Raw genomic sequence first — 1,460 nt, 5'->3', positions numbered from 1 at the left:
ATCGCAAGGTGCTGCGATTCCTCTTGTTATTGGCTTCTGCTTTCCTTTTCGCTTTTCCTGGGTGCTGGGCGAGCTCTGCTGATGAAGAAGTTCACTGATGTGTCGGTGAGTCGTAGCGTATCTTTCACGCACTCGGAAGAATCGATGATTGTCAGGTCCTCATGCTGCTAGCTGCTGTAGGAGCAGCTATCAATATGCAATGGACGGAGGCAGTCTTGGTCGGTGCTATAGTCAACGGCTCCGGCTTGATCCAGGTCAGTAACGCCGCAGCTCGGAATTGGTATATTTTTCACTGGTCGATCTTCAGACATGCATGAGTCTTGTTGTTACGAAGTCCCTTGCGGAGGCTTCAGCTTCAGCGGAAGGCTCCGTGGCTGTCTTGGCCGGATCGAGGAAAATGGTCGAAGTGGGTGCATTACAGGTGAGCACCATATTCCTCACGAGCAGTTGCCCCTAGTGTGGCTCCCTTAGGTTGGCGATCGCATCTTACTCCGCACTGGTGACTCAATTCCTGTAGATGGAGTAGTGGTCGAGGGCACTGCCAGTGTCGATGAGAGTCGACTCACAGGTTGGTCATGTTGGTCGTTTTGGAAAACGGCAGAGGCTTTTTTCATGTAGGAGAGTCCATTCCTGTCTACAAGACTACGGGCTCCAAAGTTTTTAGTGGCACACTGATCGTTCAGGGAGCTCTGCCTAGTGTGGAGGTGAGTGGCTATACAGCAAACGATTAAAGTGCGTGAAATAGACCGACGATTATCAGCATACATCGTTCTCAACAGGAATCAATGTCTGTAGGTCAGCGGCAGAGTTGGGCGTACCCAGAAGGTTACCGATCTGATACAGGAAGCTGCTGGTCAGCGCACTCCTCTCCAGGACTCAGTCGAGACTTTTGCAAAGTGGGCCTCCTTCGGAAAAATAGAGAATAGGTCCTTGCTGCTTCTCCCTTTCTTCACTTGGGGTGTGTCGTAGGTATTATACACCATTAGTGGTCTTGCTCTCATTCATAACGGGAGTCTACTGCTGGTCACTAGAGCGTGGCGTCATTGTCCTTGTTGCTGCATGCCCATGCAGTATAGTCATGGCTGCTCCTGTTGCATACATGACGGCAATCGTAACCGGTGAGATCCTTGCTCATGGTTCATCGCGGTCTATAGTCTGCCCTGGTAGGACTTCGGCATTATTTTGGTACTGTGATCAAGTCGCCCTCTGTTATTGAGAGCTTAGCCAAGCTCGAGCTCGTCGCCTTCGATAAGACTGGCACTTTAACACAGGGTTAGTTTCCGGTTACTTCTCGCGATCTCAAACCTTATTGCTGAATCTGCTTCCCGATATGAAAATGGCGTGGTATTGATTGCGGTTCACCCCAGGCGAACATCGCGTCACGTCAATAGAACTTTTCCCCGCAGCTGAGGGTCTCGGGGAAAGAGGAGCCTTGAGACTAGCAGCAGCTGTCGAGTCGC

At 51.0% G+C, this 1,460-nt stretch overlaps 1 protein-coding gene across 1 annotated transcript; it reads left to right on the top strand.

Moving 5' to 3' along the window:
- Positions 1-194: 194 nt before the first annotated feature.
- Pmar_PMAR010417 (P-type adenosine triphosphatase, putative) lies at positions 195-1,277 on the top strand (the record flags this gene model as incomplete). The annotated part of the gene is made up of 7 exons (XM_002775311.1): positions 195-254; positions 308-421; positions 472-568; positions 619-704; positions 796-896; positions 970-1,118; positions 1,168-1,277. 7 exons carry the CDS (start codon positions 195-197, stop codon positions 1,275-1,277), a joined length of 717 nt encoding a protein of 238 aa, XP_002775357.1.
- Positions 1,278-1,460: the final 183 nt, after the last annotated feature.

The sequence above is a fragment of the Perkinsus marinus genome, assembly GCF_000006405.1.
Source record: "Perkinsus marinus ATCC 50983 genomic scaffold scf_1104296955998, whole genome shotgun sequence".
Classification (NCBI taxonomy): Eukaryota; Perkinsozoa; order Perkinsida; family Perkinsidae; genus Perkinsus; species Perkinsus marinus.
This window is presented reverse-complemented; position numbering and strand designations above follow the sequence as displayed.